Source organism: Oncorhynchus keta, chromosome 9 (assembly GCF_023373465.1).
Source record: "Oncorhynchus keta strain PuntledgeMale-10-30-2019 chromosome 9, Oket_V2, whole genome shotgun sequence".
Classification (NCBI taxonomy): domain Eukaryota; kingdom Metazoa; phylum Chordata; class Actinopteri; order Salmoniformes; family Salmonidae; genus Oncorhynchus; species Oncorhynchus keta.
Window position 1 is genome coordinate 43,840,542 of NC_068429.1, and position 19,497 is coordinate 43,860,038.

Sequence of the window (19,497 nt, forward strand, 5' to 3'; positions counted from 1 at the left end):
AATTGCGTCACTGAAATGCATTCGAAACCTGCAGACATGCGCAATACACTGACCTTCCTTGTGCGGGTTCGTCCTGTAGGTAGACGAGGACCTTGAGTGTGTTGAGGAGTTTAGCACTTTATTCTCTCATTTCGATTATTCTAACATAAATCGAACCATGCCGGGTTCGGTGGAGGTTCCCACTTTTAACGACTTGAATGTTGAGGAGGTAAGCACGAATCATATTATTGAGGAACAATCTGGTTGGCAATGCTAGCTAGCTAAATCAGCTGCAATTGCAGCTAGCATAGCACTAGCAGGCTGGAAACCCTTAGTTATAACGTTTCTAAATAGGCTACTACTGTACTGGCTTTAGAAGCTAGGTTTCGTTGTGCTAGGTTTTGTGGTGATTGGAAAGTATTGTATACGTATAGCTAGATTGCGATAAGATCTGGGTAGAAAGTTTGCTAGCGTTTGGGACGTACAAACACAGCTGTCTCTAACATGCCCAGGGTTGTTGACTATACCCTACAGTGCAAGATAAGATAACAAGCTAGCGTGTTGTTGTGGAATTATTTTTGCAATAGGCAATTAGATTAGGCTGTTAATGTTTGATATCGAAGTAGGCTAGACGTGTCTAAATACGGCATGTGTGTTTGTGTTAAATAGTGTCATATTCTTCCCTTGCTCATGTGTAGATCAGTGTTTCGTCTGCGGTGCTGAAGGGAGCTGCCCACCACTATGGCTCTCAGTGTGACAAGGCCAACAAGGAGTTCATGCTCTGTCGCTGGGAGGAGAAGGACCCAAGAAAGTGTCTGAATGAAGGGAGGAAAGTCAACGAGTGTGCTCTTAACTTCTTCAGGTAGGCAATCATAGTGTTGAGTGACTCCACACCCAAGTGATAAAGGTAGGTCTGTTTTTAACTTGAGCCACTTCAAGACTGTCTTAGTGTCATTAAATAATCAGTGATAGTTGTGATGCGATTAGATGTTTTAATTTTTTTTTTACCCCTGTATGTTTATGAATGAAACTGCTGATCCACATTCAGCTCTCATCTCTACAATAGCGTGCTAATCTTTGAGGTCTGCTGTTTTAATTTATCGTTTTTTTTTTAACGATTTGTTTTCATCCAATGAAACTCTACCAGGGTGTTTTGACATTAACTTATTCACCGTTGTAAAGGCAACGTGTGTGTTATGTTTGGGTTAAACTTAGCACATGTTTACCTTTCCACTTCTGTTCTGCAACTGACCAACAAGAGGCAAGAGAGGGAGGCTGTAGCTATAGGATAACTATAGGCTGCTGCTTCTCTGTCATAATTGGGATACAGATGGAAGTGGTCTGCCTGGGTTGTCTCACTGTGGGGCATGGTGTCTGTGTTTACATAAGGCTGCTGAGCACTAATAACGCAACCGGACGAGCGAGCGCGCGCGTGCACACACAGGCACACACCTCTGCAGTGACTGGAAGCTGTCACTAAATGGGGCAGGGCTTGACATGCAGACTCTCTGTGTCAGGTCCACAAATAGCACCACTTCCAAAGCAGGGACCAATAAACAGTTCTGGTCCCAGATGTAAACATAGGGCTTCTGAGAATGGTAATGCATGTCATTATTGTAATGGTGCCAGATTTGACAAACTTAGAATTACACCTGGTTGTTTAGGCTTTGGAGGTCCTACACCCACCTCAAAGTTGTAGCTCACTCACATTGCAAATATAAATAATCCTAGGTGTAGCTAGATAGTAGTATATGCATCTGGAATGTCTTAACAAAATCTGGTTCTATTATTATGAACCCACTTGTTCATTTCTCAATAAGAAAGTCAACGCATGTGCTTGTAAAGGGATACATTTCGAACTCTCTAGTTGCCTGGGTAAGATGGAGTTGCCGGAGTGTGATTTGGGATATTTGTCAGTGGCCTATTCTCCTTATAGGAGCAAAAGGCTTAAAGGCCGATTGCCATGTGTGTTTTTCTGTTGCTCGTGAGAAAAACGAGATTTCAGTCTTGGAGCAGAGTTTTCTGTTTGCCGGTTATAGCCTGTTTATGGCCGCATTTTTTTTTTTTATAGAAAAGCTGGTAAATAAAATGAGCACTGGCCAATTGTCTGGGAGAAGAAGAAAAATCTCATTGTGAAATAATTATTTTAAAGCCTATTCATTTATGTAAATACCAGTCAATAAATTCATATGACTTGTCATGCTTATTCGTTTATAGGTTAATTTGCATAATTTTGTGGAATTAAATGTACATGTCTGTGCAGTATATATTTGTTATGTATCTTATTTATCATACAGATACAGAGCCTAGTTTCATCAGAGACTCTGTCCGACAGCACAAGATGTGCCGCTACAGCATCTAAAACAGCAAATACATAGATAACGGAAGGCAGGCTTTTCCAGCGTGTCGCACACCACTTTTCAATGAGCTGGAGGCAGTATGCATTTTGAAAACATATACTTAATTGTTTGAAACCTAAATGTTTTACTTCTTATTATGAGGCATGTCTTGCTTCAAAGTAGCACAGTAACCCACAATATACAATTACAATTGCAAACCTGCAGAGGTATAACCAACCACCTTCCAGATCACAAATCAAGCAAATTGGCTTCCATCTGTGATCAATTGTAGTGATTGATTAGTTCAGAATAAAATCAGTTGTTCTTAGGACTCCACTGCTTAGTAGTGCAATTCAAAGCATAAAATCCACTATGGGCGGAAATGTACATTCAGAAGATCTATGAGATAAAGTTGTGCAAAGGCTTTGCCTATCCCTCGGAGCACAGTTAAGACCATTATTAAGAAGTGGAAGGCTTATGGCACCACCCAGACCCTGCATAGATCACGCCGTCCCTCCAAACTGTATGACCGGGCAAGGAGGAGACTGATCAGAGAGACTACTAAAGAAGCCAATGGAGACTTTGAAGGAGCTTCAGGCCTTTATGGCAAAGACTGGTCAATGTGTGCATGTGACCACAATATCACAAGCGCGTCACAAATCTGGCCTCTATGGGAGTGTGGCGTGAAAAAAAACACCCCTCAAAAAAAGCCACATCAAGTCTCATTTGAGCTTAGCCAAAAAGCACATTGTAGATTCCGAGGCCAAGTGGCAAAAGGTGCTGTGGTCAGATGAGACCAAAATTGAACTTTTTGGCCTGAACGCAAAACAATATGTCTGGCGAAAACCCAATACATCTTACCACCCAAAGAACACCATGCCTACAGTAAAGCACGGCGCTGGCAGCATCCTGTTGTGTGTGTGTGTGTGGGGGGGGGGTTCTCTGGAGCACTTATCAGGATAGAAGGGGAAATGGACAGTGTAAAATACTTACAGATTCTTGAGGAGAACCTGCATCCCTCTGCCCGGAAGTTGAAAATGGGAAGATGGATCACGTTTCAACATGACAATGACCCAAAGCACCGCTAAAGCAACCGTACAGCGGCTGAAGGACAAGAAGGTAAATGTCCTTGAGTAACCTTGTCAGAGCCCCGACCTAAATCCCATCCAGAATCTGTGGAATGACTTGAAGAGTGCAGTCCATGAGCAGTCACCATGCAATTTGACTGAGCTTGGACAATTCTGCAAGGAAGAATTTGGCAAATATTGCAGTCTCGTTGTGCAAAGTTAGTAGAGACGTAGGCACAATCCTAGTCATATTAGCAACCCATGCTAGTTGTTTCATATTAGATATCCCCTCTTGAAAAATGTCTCATGGATATTTTTCATTCTGTCACATGAAACCTCTTGCATGTGTGGTGTGCTTTTGACAACTTTCCCGGTAATTGCATTATGGAACGAACATTCACACAGCCTACTGCCTTGTGCACACTGCTGCACTTATAATGTAATGGAATTGTTCATCAACATTTTAAGCTATATACATACACACAAGTTTGGGGTCAATTAGAAATGACCTTGTTTTCCATGAAAACATGCATGAAATGAGTTGCAAAATGAATAGGAAATATAATTAAGAAGTTGACAAAGTTATAAATAATGATTTTTAATCATTGCTTTAGTCAAAGAATCCTCCATTTGCAGCAATTACAGCCTTGCAGACCTTGGTGTTCTCTAGTTGTCAATTTGTTGAGGTCATCTGAAGAGATTTCACCCCATGCTTCCTGAAGCACCTCCCACAAGTTGGATTGGCTTGGTGGGCACTTCTTACGTACCATACGGTCAAGCTGCTTCCACTACAGCTCAATAGGGTTGAGATCCGGTGACTGTGCTGGCCACTCCATTATAGACAGAATACCAGCTGACTGCTTCTTCCCTAAAGAGTTCTTGCATAGTTTGGAGCTGTGCTTTGGGTCATTGTCCTGTTGTAAGAGGAAATTGGCTCCAATTAAGCACCGTCCACAGTGTATGGCATGGCTTTGCAAAATGAGTGATATCCTTCTTCAAGATCCCTTTTACCCTGGTCAAATCTCCCACTTTACCACCACCAAAGCACCCCCAGACATCACATTGCCTCCACCACGATTGACAGATGGCGTCAAGCACTCCTCCAGCATCTTTTCATTTTTTTTGCGTCTCACAAATGTTCTTCTTTGTGATCCGAACACCTCAAACAAAGATTTCTGTCCATAACACTTTTTTTCCAATCTTCCCCTGTTCAATGTCTGTGTTATTTTGCCCATCTTAATCTTTTCTTTTTATTGGCCAGTCGGAAATATGGTTATTTCTTTGCAACTCTGTCTAGAAGGCCAGCATTCCGGAGTCGCCTCTTCACTGTTGACGTTGAGGCAGGTGTTTTGCGGGTACTATTTACTGAAGCTGCCAGTTGAGGACTTGTGAGGCGTCTGCTTCTCAAACGAGACTAATGTACTTGTACTCTTGCTCAGTTGTGCACCGGGGCCTCCCACTCCTCTTTCTATTCTGGTTAGGGCCAGTTTGCGCTGTTCTGTGAAGGGAGTAGTACACAGCGATGTACGAGCGCTTCAGTTTCTTGGCAATTTCACGAATGGAATAGCCTTCATTTCTCAGAACAAGAATAGACTGATGAGTTTCAGAAGAGAGTTCTTTGTTTCTGGCCATTTTGAGCATGTAATCGAACCCACAAATGCTGATGCTCCAGATTGCTTCTTTAATCAGAACATCAGTTTTCAGCTGTGCTAACATAATTGCAAAATGCTTTTCTAATGATCAGTTAGCCTTTTTAAAATAATAAACTTGGATTAGTTAACACAACATGCCATTGGAACACAGGTGCGATAGTTGCTGATAATTGGTTTCTATGCCTCCAGCTACAATAGTAATTTACAACATTAACATGGTCTACACTGTTTTTCTTATCAATTTGATATCTTTTTCAAAAACAAGGACATTTCTAAGTGACCCCAAACTTTTGAACGGTAGTGTATAATACTCAACAATTGTTCCATAGTCCGTTTTGGAATAGTCTATTTCTTTCTCGACAAGCTGACCATCCTCGACTTGCATGTTCTGTTAATATTAATTACCATAATCTAAATGTGATTTGTCATTCTGAGCACTGTGGATGGACGCCCTAATCAGGTTATACACCCATTGCATATGGGTCCGGTAGGTTTTGCAAATGTCCGGTAAATTAAAATGCTGCCAGTCAGAGGTCTGGCGCCACATTTTCCTAACAAAAACCCTGTCTTGGAGTTATGTTTCCTGACCGATTCTGCGTTTGGTTAATGTTTGTCCTCCATGAGACACTGTAGACGCAGAAGCCTATTTCACTTCCTCAAAGTCCCCAAAATGAAGATTGATCAATTTTACATCTAAGGTGTTTGGTGCAGTATTTCTCAAAAAAATGTGAAACGTGTTGTCTTAACCTCAAATGTAATGGCAAAATGTAGATTTCCGCCTAAATAGACATACCCAAAAGTAACTGCTATTCATGTGTAATTCCATGATTCTGACATGCCAAAACTTGTTATATTTGGAAAGAAGACTTGGAGATCTTGGAGATTGAGGAAAAGATCAGAAGATAAGAGTTATATCGTTCAGAAAACACAAGATCAAGCACACACAAATAACTTATTTATTTTGAAAGTCATCTTTCATTGAGTTTGCTTAAAGGCACCTAAAAGACTCTCAGACCATGAGAAACAAGATTCTCTGGTCTGATGAAACCAAGTTTCAACTGTTTGGCCTGAATGTCTGGAGGAAACCTGGCACCATCTCTACTGGGAAGCATGGTGTTTGCAACATCATGCTATGGGGATGTTTTTCAGCGGGAGGGACTGGGAGACTAGTCAGGATCGAGGGAACGATTAACAGAGCAAACTACAGAGATCCTTGAACCCGCTCGGGACCTAAGACTGGGGCAAAGGTTAACCTTCCAACAGGACAACGACCCTCAGCGCAATGCAGGAGTGGTTTCGACGCAAGTCTCTGAATGTCCATGAATGGCACAGCCAGAGCCCGGACTTGAACCCGATCTAACATCTCTGGAGAGACCTGTAAATAGCTGTGCAGCAATGCTCCCCATCCAACCTGACAGAGCTTGAGATGATCTGCAGAGAAGACTGGGAGAAGCTCCCCAAATACAGGTGTGTCAAGCTTGTAGCATCATACTTAAGGAGACTCGAGGTTGTAATTGCCGCCAAAGGTGTTTCAACAAAGTACTGAGTAAAGGGTCTGAATACTTATGTAAATTTTAATATTGCCCTTTTATTTTTAATACATTAGCAAAATGTCTAAACTGTTTTTGCTTTGTCATTATCAGGTATTGTGTGTAGATTGATGAGGGGGGAAAACCATTTTAATACGTTTTAGAATAAGGCTGTAACATAACACAAAATGTGAGAAAGGTCAAGAGGTCTGGACTCGGGATGCACCGATATGACATTTGTCCGATATCCGATATTTTCTTTACCAAAAAAAGCCCCGATACCGATATTTAACATTTTAGCGGCCTTTTAAGCATTCGAGTGTCATATGTTCAGTTAAGTTAGGAACAGGTTGTTCAATAACTTGTAAATGAGAACTTACACCTCCATGAATGTATTTTATCACATAACAGATATTCATGAAAAATATTTTAGCTGCCCCGCATTACAAAGATAGTTAAGTTGCTGGTGGCTCTTCTTACTATCCAATCTTGACCGTAGGAATATTGGTTTAAACTAAAAATGCTGTTCATCATTTTAGCTTTAACTGCTTAAACATATGACTGTCTCTAGGCTGTCAAATTGCTATAAATGACACAACTTTTCAAATGTGCTCAGCTGATTTGATTAATAAAATGAGAGCAAATTTACAACACATCTAATCTTTCATTTAGTGAAAAAATACTGCCTTGTATTAAATTAAAATCTTGACCTATACATGAATGAACAACAGAAAAGCCATTCGGCTTAGTAACCATGTTTCCAGTGACTCTAGATGGCTGGGTTACAATATGACTGCCCATTTACAATTTTAACATTTGGGGGAGGTTTTTCTTCACAAAGAGGACCTGCTCGGCTTTGTCACGAGAGTCTGTTTCTTTTTTCGTCCACAATGTGTGAAGCTGCACTGAAAAGGCGCTCACTGTCCACCCTAGTACAGGGAGAACCAAGATGCATGCGCAAAGCTTTAGCTAGGATGGGGAAACGGTGCTTGTTACTTCTGTAGTGTCCAAGTGCATCTTCATTCCTGGGAATAGTAGGTTGTCAGGTATCCTAGTATCTGCCAATAATGGGGGGGGTTAGGACATTTAATACATTATTTTTGCATTCCAAAGGATCATTAGGCATAGATCAACATTAGCTAATGTTGGCCGGTGTAGTAACAGAAAATGAAAATACACCGCCACACACACACACACACACACTCTGACCAAAAGTTATTTTGTTGGCATTTACGTATGTCTCCATTACCAGTAAAACATAATCAAAACCTATTTATTTCACTTACTTGCTGTTTTGTTCTTTTGTTCGGTCGTTTCAGTCTCAACCAGGATTTCATCATGCATGTCAAGCAGTGACGTTTCATCCCTGTCTGTCCGTGGCCTCTGCTGTCGTGGGTCCTCTTCTTCGGTGCGCACCGTCACTGTGTCCGTTTCCATCTTGTCCAGCTGTGTCTGTTAACGTTTCACGTAAACCCTGTTTCTTGTCTACATCGGAGTAGTGGTCCTAGCATCGAGCACGGTGTCGACACAGTAAAGAGGCTCAGAGAGAATGCCTGTTAAAGAAGTAGTGGTCCTTGTACCTTGCATCGAGCACGGTGGCGACACAGTAAAGAGGCTCAGAGAGAATGCCTGTTAAAGAAGTAGTGGTCCTTGTACCTAGCATCGAGCACGGTGGCGACACAGTAAAGGCTCAGAGAGAATGCCTGTTAAAGAAGTAGTGGTCCTTGTACCTTGCATCGAGCACGGTGGCGACACAGTAGAGGCTCAGAGAGAATGCCTGTTAAAGAAGTAGTGGTCCTTGTACCTTGCATCGAGCACGGTGGCGACACAGTAAAGAGGCTCAGAGAGAATGCCTGTTAAAGAAGTAGTGGTCCTTGTACCTAGCATCGAGCACGGTGGCGACACAGTAAAGAGGCTCAGAGAGAATGCCTGTTAAAGAAGTAGTGGTCCTTGTACCTTGCATCGAGCACGGTGGCGACACAGTAAAGCGGCTCAGAGAGAATGCCTGTTAAAGAAGTAGTGGTCCTTGTACCTAGCATCGAGCACGGTGGCGACACAGTAGAGGCTCAGAGAGAATGCCACCGACTCGCTTGTTCACAGCGTCTAGTAGAGTACTTTTGCAAGTTTTAACCGCACGGTCTGTGTCGGAAGTTGTTGTTGAGCAGGCGCATTATCACGTAGCACAGCGTGTACATTGTTCTTGGGGATTTTCCAAGTTTCAAACATTTTCTCAAATGCCATTGAAATGGCAGCAACGGTATGAGAACCAGCACATTCTTGAGCATGCAATATGTCTTTCCTCGATACGAAATCCTCGTCGACCCACTGTGCTGTCAGACTCTGCATGCTCATGGGGCTGACGTCGCTGGTCCAACTGTCAGTCGTAACGCTAATAGCAGTGACGCCCATAGCAAGTAGCTTGTGGATGTGCGATTCAACAAGACTGTGTAACTCCGTTAGGGCAACATCTGATAAATAGCGCCTACTTGGTAGTGTGTACCGGGGCTCGAACGCCAACCTCATCCACAACAGAGAGCGGTTGATTGTCAAGGGCAATGAATTCCATTATCTTGGCATTAATGGATTTCGCCTTTTGAGTTGTCTCTCTGAAATGTTCTTACTCTTTCAAATGACTGCTTGACTTGAACTTGTTTAGTTGTTGGAAGTGTGCACTTAGTTTTTATTTCTCCTTTTGTTCCAAGTCGTCGATGAACGTCTGGGGGTAATGCACTTTCAAATGAGTAATTAGGTTTGTGGTATTGAAAGATTTCACTTTCGCCTTTTTGTTATCTTCCTTTGAAACTTCCAAATCGATCCACACAGCAGACATTGTGGGCCAGGTTAGGAATGCTGTGTTGTACGTTTAGCGCTGTATTTTTCGTGGCGTCATTACGTCACCTACCTACGCTATATAGGTATGCACTTCAGCTTTAACACCAGCGTTAAACTAGACATCGGGCCGATGCTGATGATGTTGGCATTTTTGGCTAATATTTGCCGATTCTGATACTCTCGCCGACTATATCGTGCATCCCTAGTCTGAACATGTTTCAAAGGCACTGTACAATGTAGTCAAATGACACAAGAACAACCGTTAATGACTCACCAATGCCATATAGGCCATTTTACAAAGAGATCATTTTTTAAAGGGAGTCACTCTAATTAAGTCAACAGCTGCCTGGGGAAGTGATTGCCTGAATTGTCACCTTAAAAAAGTGTGTCCTTAATTTAACAAATGCTTGCTTCAATTTCTCCTCCAGGCAGATAAAAGGAAGCTGTGCCGAGTCCTTCACAGAGTACTGGACCTGCCTGGACTACTCCAACCTGGCGGAGCTGCGTCAGTGCCGCAAGCATCAGCAGACCTTCGACAGCTGTGTGCTGGACAAGCTTGGCTGGGAGAGACCCAACCTGGGAGAACTGTCCAAGGTGAGTCCCCCGGAGGTATAATGCCTGCAGCTATACTGCCTCGCGGTATAGTTCTGGGCATTTTAAAAGTTACTCGACAGTAACACCCGGCATGTCGTTAGTGTAACAGACTCTCATAGGGCGATTTCAAGCCCCAAGTTCATTAGCAATCATTTAATAATAACCCGATAAGGTCTGGGATTAAAAAGTTGGCTTGTGTTTGCTAGCTAGTTAGCAAACGTTAGCTTTTCATTTCTGTGCAACAGTCTCTGTTTGGGACGTACAAGCAGATGTCTCTAACATCTACTGTTGTTAGATATACCCCACAGTGCAAGATAAGCTAGCTAGCGTGTTGTTGTGGATTTCTTGTTTTGGAATGTGACAAACTCTCATAGGGTGACACCAAGCCCCAAGTTCACTAGCAATCATTTAACAATAACCTTTGTAATGAAAAATATTTCTGATATATTATGCCCCTGACGTGCAACAGTTAATCCACTTATGAAGTATTTTTAGCTTTTGAATGACTAGCTGTATACTGCTGTATACTTGACTTTCAGTCCTCCAGCAGTGTTAAAGGGATACTGCCAGAGTTTGACATTTAGATAGTTTTTTTTAACTTACCCAGTCAGACAGCCTTAAAAAGCTACACATAGTAATCAATATTTTGTAAATTCGTTCATTTTTACTGATAAGAGAAATCGCAACGTATCTGTGAGCGCACGGGCAGTGCCATTGAGACAAATATATCGTTGCGATCTCTATACATCTCTATGCGACAACGGGTCAGAATGAGGAAGTGGGTAGAATCTAGTATCAGTCAAATTGACACATTTACTAACTATTGAATGACCACTGTGTTTCCTCCGACACATTGGTGCAGCTTGGTTGGGTTGTGTATCGGAGGACGCATGACTTTCAACCTTCGTCTCTCCCGAGCCCGTACGGGAGTTGTAGCGATGAGACAAGATAGTAGCTTCTAAAAACAATTGGATACCACGAAATTGGGGAGAAAAGGGGGTAAAATTCGACAACAACAAAAACATTTAAAAAAATAAACATGTGCAATATGTTAGGAGATAAAGAAGGTCACGTACTTCATTTCACCTGTCACCAAATTTTTCGTTATGAACCTTTACCAGTAGTCCCCGGCCATGTGGTATTTGTTTACAAGCACACATGAGAGTCAGGAGCCTTTTGAGTCACTCGTATGGAATTTACAGCTAATTGTTTGCCAGCTAGGTATCTTATAACTATTATGTTAACTGTCTAAAATGTGATAAATTCTCTGCTGTTGTGCATTTGGTATGCTAATGTAGTAGCTAGTTAGCTATCTAGGTAAGTGGCTAGCTTCTTCCAAAATCAAACTTTGTCCGACACATAACGAAAATACATTACTAGGATGTTAGGGATCAAAATGAAACTGTGGTTTTGGTGTTATACTTTGTATTCCATGTTATAGAGAAGCTTCTCAGGAACATTTATTTCATGAGGATAGGCCTTACCATTGCTGAGGTCTTATTTTCAAGCGATCGGAAAAGGTCAGAGAGGTCGCGGACTGGTCAATGTTAATCCCTACTCAAAAATGGCTCCAAATCACCTGCCTCAATTCTTTCAACATGTTTTGTCCAGTATCTCAAGATAGGGTTGTCATATTGTTATGACATTTTCAGGGCTGATGTAGAACAGCGTTGATTCAAATAAAAGTAAACATGTATGAAATTAAAATGCTATACTATGCAAATGTGGGCCTTTAATATACACATGAGGCAGTACAGAATACACAATTACAGTAACTTAAGACCAATAATTTAGGGTAGGGTCGTCATATTATTAACAAATCCTTGTGCTTTATGCAAAACTGAAAGTTTGTTACAATTTATGAAGTTAGAATTCTACTTTTTACTACTTTATTGTAGTCCAAGAGGACCATGAGCTGTTGCTATTGATAAGGTGTCTGATTCATCATTTTCAGCTCAAATAGACTTTAATTAGAGGTTGCTTGTTGTGAGCGCTGAGGGAACTTGATGCATCTTTGTTGCGTTTAAAAAAAAAAATAATTCTTAGAATTATTATTAACAATAAAACTTTAAAAAATATATATATATATATCACATTTTGACTTGTCAATAATGAGCAGATGACTTAGTAACACAATTATGGTTGCACATTTTGGGGAATATTCAGAGGTGGAAACTTTCCGTGGGACTATATGGGGAATTAACGGGATATATAGGGATTAACGGAAATATATGCACATTTTATATTAATACAATTTAAATGTAGATGGTTTTTGCATTAGATATGTTTTACCGTATCATATGGAGGCAGAAACATTAACCTTTTACCTCATCATAAGTAGACATGATTGCAAATTATTAAATTCTTCCAATAGAAATAAAATAAAACAATTTAGTTACGAATTGAACAAGTTGACTCTTCACATGGGATGATTACACTGAACATCAAAAGAAAGGGAATATTGAATGATCCATCGTATCTCCCAAAAACATTTTCAACATACATCTGTAAAATGATAGTGTAGAAACTAAAGTTTTGGTTGTCTTCCTCTTCGGTGTCCATGTCTTCTCCCACGACCTCCTCAATGTCCACCTGTTGAACATCAGACTCTGAAGCCTCATCTTCATTGTCCGTTTCCAACCTTGTTGAAGATGGTTTGTTGTCAGGCTCAAAAAGCCTCAAATTTGCCCGGATGCCCACCAATTTCTCACCCCTTGTATTGGTCAGCCTGTTCCGTGCTTTGGTGTGTGTGTTCCCAAACAAGGACCAGTTGCACTTCGAGGTGGCTGATGTTGGTGGGATTTGGAGGATAATTGAGGCATCAGGGGAAAGAGCCCCAGATCCACAAAGTCCCTTCCACCAGGTGGCTGATGAGATGTTGGCACGGCTGCCGTATTGCATCTCCATCCCAAAGCCCTTGCTTGGAAGTGTACTTCGCCAGACTGCCAAGAACCTTGCCCTCATCCATTCCAAGGTGGCGAGACACAGCAGGGACGACACCACAGGCCTTGTTGATCTCTGCACCAGACAGGATGCTCTTGCCAGCACACTTGGGCTCCAACATGTACACTGCAGCGTGTATGGGCTTCAGGTAGAAGTTCTCATGCTTTTTTATGTATTTCAGAACTGCAGTTTATTGTTGCTTGGAGCAACAGTGAAGTGGGCAGGACAGTACGGATTTCTTCTCTTACGTCTGCAAGCAGAGCCTGAACATCAGACAGGATGGCATTATCTCCCTCAATCTGTACAATGGATACTGCTATAGGTTTCAGGCTGCTTACCACTCTTTCCCAAAATACATCATCCAGGAGGATACTCTTGATGGGGCTGTCCATATTGACAGACTGTGATATGGCCATTTCTTGGAGAGACTCCTTTCCCTCCAGAAGACTGTCAAACATGATGCCAGCACCACCCCAACAGGTGTTGCTGGGCAGCTTCAATGTGGTGCTCTTATTCTTCACTTTGCTTGATGAGGTAGATTGCTGCTATAACTTGATGACCCTTCACATTACCTAACCATTTCCTTGGCTCTCTTGTAGTGTATCCATTGTTTTCAGTGCCAGGATGTCCTTGAGGAGCAGATTCAATGCATGAGAAGCATAACCAATGGGTGTAATGTGAGGGTAGGACTCCTCCACTTTAGACCAAGCAGCCTTCATGGTCTCTGCATTGTCTGTCACCAGTGCAAATACCTTCTGTGGTCTAAGGTCATTGATGACTGCCTTCAGCTCATCTGCAATGTAGAGACCGGTGTGTCTGTGCTCTTGTAGAATACTGGTTGAGTCTACTTTCTCTATGATTTGCTTGACCATCACTTGAACTCTGTTGAACACTGCATCCAGCAAAATAGTAGATACAAGCATGTCTGGTTGGAGGGGTGTATGCTGGGCAAAGAACATTCAGAAATCTCTTCCAATACACATTTCATGTGAGCATCAGAGGTGAACCAGTTGCATACACAGCTCAAGCAAGACATTCATCAGCATTTCTCTGACTACGTTCCTCCATTGAGTTAAAAAAACAACGTATAATTCCAAGAGGACCATGAGCTGTTGCTATCGATAAGGTGTCTGATTCTTCATTTTCACCTCAAATAGACTTTTATCAGAGGTTGCTTGTTGTGAGCGCCGAGGGAACTTTATGCACTTGGCCAGATGATTCTGCATCTTTGTTGCGGTTTTCACATATGATTTGGCACAGTATTTGCAAATGTACACAGCTTTTCCTTCTACATTAGCTGCAGTGAAATGTTTCCACACATCAGTTAGTGCCCATGGCATTTTCCTGTAAAGATTAGAAAGAGTAAAACAAACCAATACAATTCCATGTACAGATAACTAGTTAAGCAGTTAGATTAAACAACTCCTTTAAGATAAATGTTTTCAAATGAAACGTGTATAGAAAAAGGTGAATTAATACTCCTCGGTTAGCAAACTAAAACCCACGTGGTAGCAAAAACTAACTAGCAGAAATTAACACGTTAGAATGATTTAAACACACTTTGCTGTAGGCTACTATTTACTAGTTAACAAAAAATCATGTATGTCATAAAATATATTCACCCCACCCAGTATTGTAATCAAAACTTACCAGAAAGCATGTAGTCCTTGGCTCAGACAGTGTAGTAGTGTGGGCTCAATAGCATCTCATTCGTGTGCAAAATTTTGAGAATCAGCTGTACATGTGATGGAAGAATGCATTGTGCATGCAGCGGGTTGCAATTCCATTGAATTGGGAATAGTTTAAACCAAAATATGCCACAAGACCTAGAAATGCCTTGTGTATCCCACAAAAGGTTCCCTGTTATAAGCTAACTTTTTAAAAATGAATTTAAGCAATTTCCCGGGAAGTTTCCGGCCCTTTGCAACCCTAGTTGCAACACAACATGGTAGCAGTACAAAACATCATACAAACATGATTGGGCACAGACAACAACACAAAGGGCAAGAAGGTAGAGACATCAATTCATCACACAAAGCAGCCACAACTGTCAGTAAGAGTGTCCATGATTGAGTCTTTAAATGAAGAGATTGGGATAAAACTGTCCAGTGTGAGTGATTCTTGCTTGCAGCTCTTTCCAGTTGCTAGCTGCAGCGAACTGAAAAGACGAGCGGCCCATAGATGTGTGTGCTTTGGGGACCTTTAATAGAATGTGACTGGCATGGCAGAACGGGTGTTGTATGTGGAGGATGAGGGCTGCAGTAGATATCTCAGATAGGGGGGAGTGAGGCCAAAGAAGGTTTTCTAAATAAATCAACCAGTGGGTCTTGCGACGGGTATACAGAAATGACCGGATTATAGAGTGCAGTGATGTTTCCTATAAGGAGCTTTGGTGGCAAATCTGATGGCCGAATAGTAAAGCACATCTAGCCATTCAAGAGCACCCTTGGGTAGGATGGTCATCTAAATCAGGGTTAGTTTGGCAGCTGGAGCGATTATGACAGAGGAAACCAAGTCGAGATTTAACTTTAGCCTGCAGCTTTGATATGTGCTGAGAGGAGGACAGTGTACCATCTAGCCATACTCCCAAGTACTTGCTCTAAACCCTCAGAGGTAGTAATCACACCTGTGGTGAGAGGACCCTTCTTACCGGAGAAAGCTTGTTGGACACTAAAAAAGGCTTTGTTGTAGAGCATTTAACACAATCTGGGGAGGGTAAGTATAATCTGCATATAAATGGATGAGAGATCTTCCTACTGCCTGATCTATGATGTTGATGTAATTTTAGAAGAGTGTGGGGCCTAGGATCGTGCCTTGGGGTACTCCCTTGGTGACAGGCAGTGGCTGAGACAACAGATTTTCTGACATTATACACTGCACTCTTTGAGAGAAGTAGTTAGCAAACCAGGCTACAGACTCCTCAAATACACCTTAGCTGGCCCACAAGAATTTAATGGTCTACTGTGTCAAAGGCTTTGGCAAAGTCGCTAAAAATAGCAGCACATTGCTTAAAATGAAGGGGCAATAGTGACCTCATTGAGGACCTTTAAGGTAGCAGTGACACATCCATAACCTGAGCGGAAACCAGATTGCATATCCGAGAGTATACTATAGACATCAATAAAGCCAGCCAGTTGATTATTGACAGGTTTTTCCAACACTTTTGATAAAGAGGGCAAAATAGAAATAGGCCTGTAACAGTTAGGATCAGCTTGATCTCCCCCTTAAATAAAGGACAAACTGTGGCTGCCTTCCAAGTAATGGGAACCTCCCCAGAAAGGAGAGAGAGGCTTGGTGATGATGGGTGCAGCAACCTTAAAGAAGAAAGAGTCTAAACCATCTGACCCAGATGGTTTTTGGGGGTCACATTTCAGGAGCTCCTTTAGCACCTCGTACTCAGTGACTGCCTGCAGGGAGAAACTTTGTAGCGGGTTAGGGGAAAAAGAGAGAGAAGGGGTGGGAGATGAGGAAATGTTGGACGGGCAAGGAGGCATGGCTGAGTCAAATAGAAATTCTGACTTAATGAAGTGGTGATTTTAAAGAGCTCAGCCATGTGCTTCTTGTCAGTAACAACCACATCATCAACATTAAGGGACATGAGCAGTTGTGAGTTTATTCTCCAGGTCTTTAACCGTTTTCCAGAACTTCTTGGGGTTAAACCCACAGAGTGAGAACTGCTCTTTAAAGTAACTAACTTTGGCCTTCCGGATAGCCAGAGTGCACTTATTTGTCATTTGCCTGAACGAGAGCCAGTCAGCCTGAGTATGCTTGTGCCGAGCCTTTCACCAAATGCAATTCTTGAGGTGGAGTAACTCTGCAAGATCACGGTCGAACCAGGGGCGGAACCTGTTTTTAATTTTCTTTATGGGGGTGTGTTTAACAATACCACTGAAAATATTTTTAAAAGGACCAAGCGTCTAAAACAGAGTGGGAGGATCAAGCTGATTCTATACCATTTTACAGAGGCCACGAAGGAAGGCTTGCTCATTAAAGTTTTTTTTAGTAAGAGTCTATGACCAATCAGGACAGGTCGTTTCACTGAGAAAAACAATTGGCCCAGCGTCGTCCATGTTTGACCGGGGTAGGCCGTCATTGTAAATAATAATAATTTCTCAAATGACTTGCCTAGTTTAATAAAAAACAGGTGCATGCTTGTCAACAATTGGCATAAGTAATTTTACAAATACTTCCAGTGCTGCGTGCCACAGATCCAATACTATTGGGATGCACTGTAGTTGGTTGAGTGATGATCTGAGTCATATTACAGGCATTCGTCACAGTTAGAAGCTTCCTCGAGAGGACAGCTAGTTGCTAATCAGTCAATGTTCAAGTCACCCAAAAAACAAACCTCTAACATCGCACACTATCAAGCATTTCACACACATTATCTAGATACTGACTGTTAGCAGTTGGTGGCCTTAAAGCAACACCCTAAAATAATAGGCTTCAGATGAGGCAGGTGAACCCGCAATCACAATACTTCTATATATATATATATATATATATGTATATATATGTATGTGTGTGTGTATATATATGTATGTGTGTTTGTGTTTGGAGACCTGCACCTCACAAAGACACTGCAGTTTCAACCAAAAATCTCACATTTGTGCTCATCAGACCAAAAGTCAGTGTAATGTGGAAATAATGTCCATTGCTCGTTTCTTGGTCCAAGCAGGTCTCTTCTTCTTATTGGTGTCCTTTAGTAGTGGTTTCTTTGCAGCAATTTGACCATGAAGGCCTGATTCACAGACTCTCTTCATGTGTATGTGACAAATACAATTTGATTTGAACAGTTGATGTGTCTTACTTGAATTTCCAAGCATTTATTTGGGATGCAATTTCTGAGGCTGGTAACTCTAATGAACTTATCCTCTGCAGCAGAGGTAACTCTGGGTCTTTCCTTTCCCGTGGCGGTCCTCATGAGAGCCAGTATCATCATAGCGCTTGATGGTTTTTGAAACTTCCAAAGTTCTTGAATATTTCCAGATTGACTGACCTTTGTGTCTTGAAGTAATGATGGACTGTCGTTTCTCTTTGCTTATTTGAGCTGTTCTTGCCATAATATGTACTTGGTCTTTTACCAAATATGGCCGTCTTCTGTGTACCACCCCTATCTTGTCACAACAACTGATTAGCTCAAATGGAAAAGAACAAAAGCAAGAGGGGTGGGGGTAGCTATGTTTATTTCCCTGCTTTTGAAAGGAGCTGGCTACTGTACCTGGAGACTACCAGAAATTGTACTGAGCTAACGATATCCAAACTGCATGCAGAGACCCATGGTATCCATGAGTTCGTCTGACTCTGGGTAAGTAGGAAAATGACCTAAATCTCAATCCCGCGGTATCCCTTTAAGGTTAGGGTAAACAGTACTATCTCACATTTTGAAAACAGCTTGAAGCTTGTTGACATATTTTAATTGAGCCTATTTACTTGGTTTATGCTTTCTCTTTCAAGCGCAAAACATTCACTCTACATACGCATAGTATACAAACCGGCCTTTTTTTCTCCCTCATCTTGTCTTTTCTGAAGTTTAAACCCTTATGTGTTTCTTCTCAGGTGACAAAGGTGGACACCTCTCGGCCCCTTCCTGAGAATGCTTACCACTCAAGACCCCGGCCGGAGCCCAACCCTGTCATCGAGGGCCAATTGCAGCCAGCAAAGCACGGCAGTCGACTCTTCTTCTGGAGCTGGTAAAGGAGGTAGTCAGTACTCCCGGGTTGAGTTCCCCTAGGTACAGATCTAAGATCAGCTTCCCCTCCCCTAATCCTAACCTTAACCATTAGTGGGGAGAACGCTAAACTGACCCCAGATCAGCATCTATGAGCAACTTCACCCAACACCAAGAGGCAGTCCTTCAGAGCCTCATCTTGCCTGCTGTCTCCTGCAGCACACCCACTATTTTCAGACAGGAAGGGACTTCTTTGTGCACCAGCCATCGTACAGCTCTCCGATCCCTATGTTGTAGAAATGTTAAAGATTGAACAAAAAGCAACCTATGTGTTTATTGTTGTGAAATAAATAAAAATATTTAATTTAAACTTGTTTAGAACTCTCCCGTCCTGTCTAGTAGTTAGGACATTATATCACACATTAGATCTGGTCCATTGCACAACTTGGCCTGTATCCAATCACAAATAATTTCATGCGAATGTTGTGCTGAAATGTTTCGTCTTGAGTTTGTTAGAAATAACACAATTAAATTGGTACGATCTGTAGGTGGGAGACACAAAGTTGATTGTGCAGACAGGAACAATGTCTATCTCCCACCTCAAATCTTGGAAGTGTAGTCATCAACTTTGTTGCGTAATTGTCTTGTTGGGTTCAGAGGGTCCTGGGAAGACAGCCAGTTCAAAAAGAACTGGTCAAAGGTAGTACACTATATAGGGAATATGGTGCCATTTGGAGAGAACACCGCTGTGCCAATATCCACACTAACATTGACAAAGGAAAACGGTTTAACGAGTATTGGAACAAAACTGTCTTAAGGGGTCTTTCACTGGCCAAAAGAGCACTCAATTCAACCCAACTTTGTCCCCACAGGGAATTCACCATATTACTC

At 41.9% G+C, this 19,497-nt stretch overlaps 2 protein-coding genes across 2 annotated transcripts in view; one reads left to right on the forward strand and one right to left on the reverse strand.

The window, feature by feature from the left end:
* Positions 1-19,497, reverse strand: part of morn5 (MORN repeat containing 5) — a 40,344-nt gene that overhangs the window by 15,600 nt on the left and 5,247 nt on the right. The window lies entirely within an intron of this gene.
* ndufa8 (NADH:ubiquinone oxidoreductase subunit A8) lies at positions 40-18,980 on the forward strand. The gene is made up of 4 exons (XM_035776734.2): positions 40-208; positions 678-841; positions 9,827-9,992; positions 18,495-18,980. Exons 1-4 carry the CDS (start codon positions 158-160, stop codon positions 18,630-18,632), a joined length of 519 nt encoding a protein of 172 aa, XP_035632627.1. The 5' UTR covers positions 40-157; the 3' UTR covers positions 18,633-18,980.